The 695-nt window shown below is 52.4% G+C and overlaps 1 protein-coding gene across 1 annotated transcript in view; it reads right to left on the bottom strand.

Moving 5' to 3' along the window:
* Positions 1–695, bottom strand: part of bmp8a (bone morphogenetic protein 8a) — an 8,814-nt gene that overhangs the window by 7,089 nt on the left and 1,030 nt on the right. Inside the window, exon 2 of the mRNA XM_020618514.1 lies at positions 516–691. Coding sequence (XP_020474170.1) covers positions 516–691 — 176 coding nt within the window. The remainder of the gene's footprint in view (positions 1–515; positions 692–695) is intronic.

Below are 695 nucleotides of genomic sequence, written 5' to 3' on the forward strand. Positions count from 1 at the left end.
TGGGGGCCGGGCGGGGGGGGGGGGGGGGGGGACGCTGTGCAGCGGAGATGACTCCAGCTGGGAGGAAATAAGGATTGCAGCTAAACTTAAAGAAACCACTGTGTTTACACAAGATAAACACTTAGATTCTTCATAATGTGTGGCTATTTCATACGTGCCACCCTCTCTGAGTCCGTGCCCGAGCCTGGCCACCCCATCCACATGTCAATAGATCCGTCCCTGCTGTTGGACTTAATACTGGGCTGAAACGGAAACCTATCAGTATAGTTCATCCACAGAGATACTGGGTTTGATCCTCAGTGGAGACAAATGTTCAAAGCAGCTAAAACACACACACACACACACACACACACACACACACACACACACACACACACACAGTGACATTTCCACCTTCACAAAGTTTACTTTTTGCGGTCAGACCCCGAGGAGAAACCTGCTCTGCCATCTAACTCTGGTGATAAAGAAACAGTTTCACATTGTGGGGAATTATTTACTGACGGAGGAAGACTCACCCAGGTTGACGAAGCTCATCACGGTGTCGGCCTCGGTGACCACGGTCCCCAGCGGCGGCGTGTGCGTGCTGAGGGTCGGCAGAGCAGCGTAGCTGACCTGCACCAATCTGTCTGCCCCTCCAAACCTCCCCATGCCAGGTCCGTTTACAATGATTTCATTCCCTTCCTCCTCCCCATCAG

This window comes from Monopterus albus, unplaced genomic scaffold (genome assembly GCF_001952655.1).
Source record: "Monopterus albus unplaced genomic scaffold, M_albus_1.0 scaffold206.1, whole genome shotgun sequence".
In the NCBI taxonomy this organism is placed as follows: Eukaryota; Metazoa; Chordata; class Actinopteri; order Synbranchiformes; family Synbranchidae; genus Monopterus; species Monopterus albus.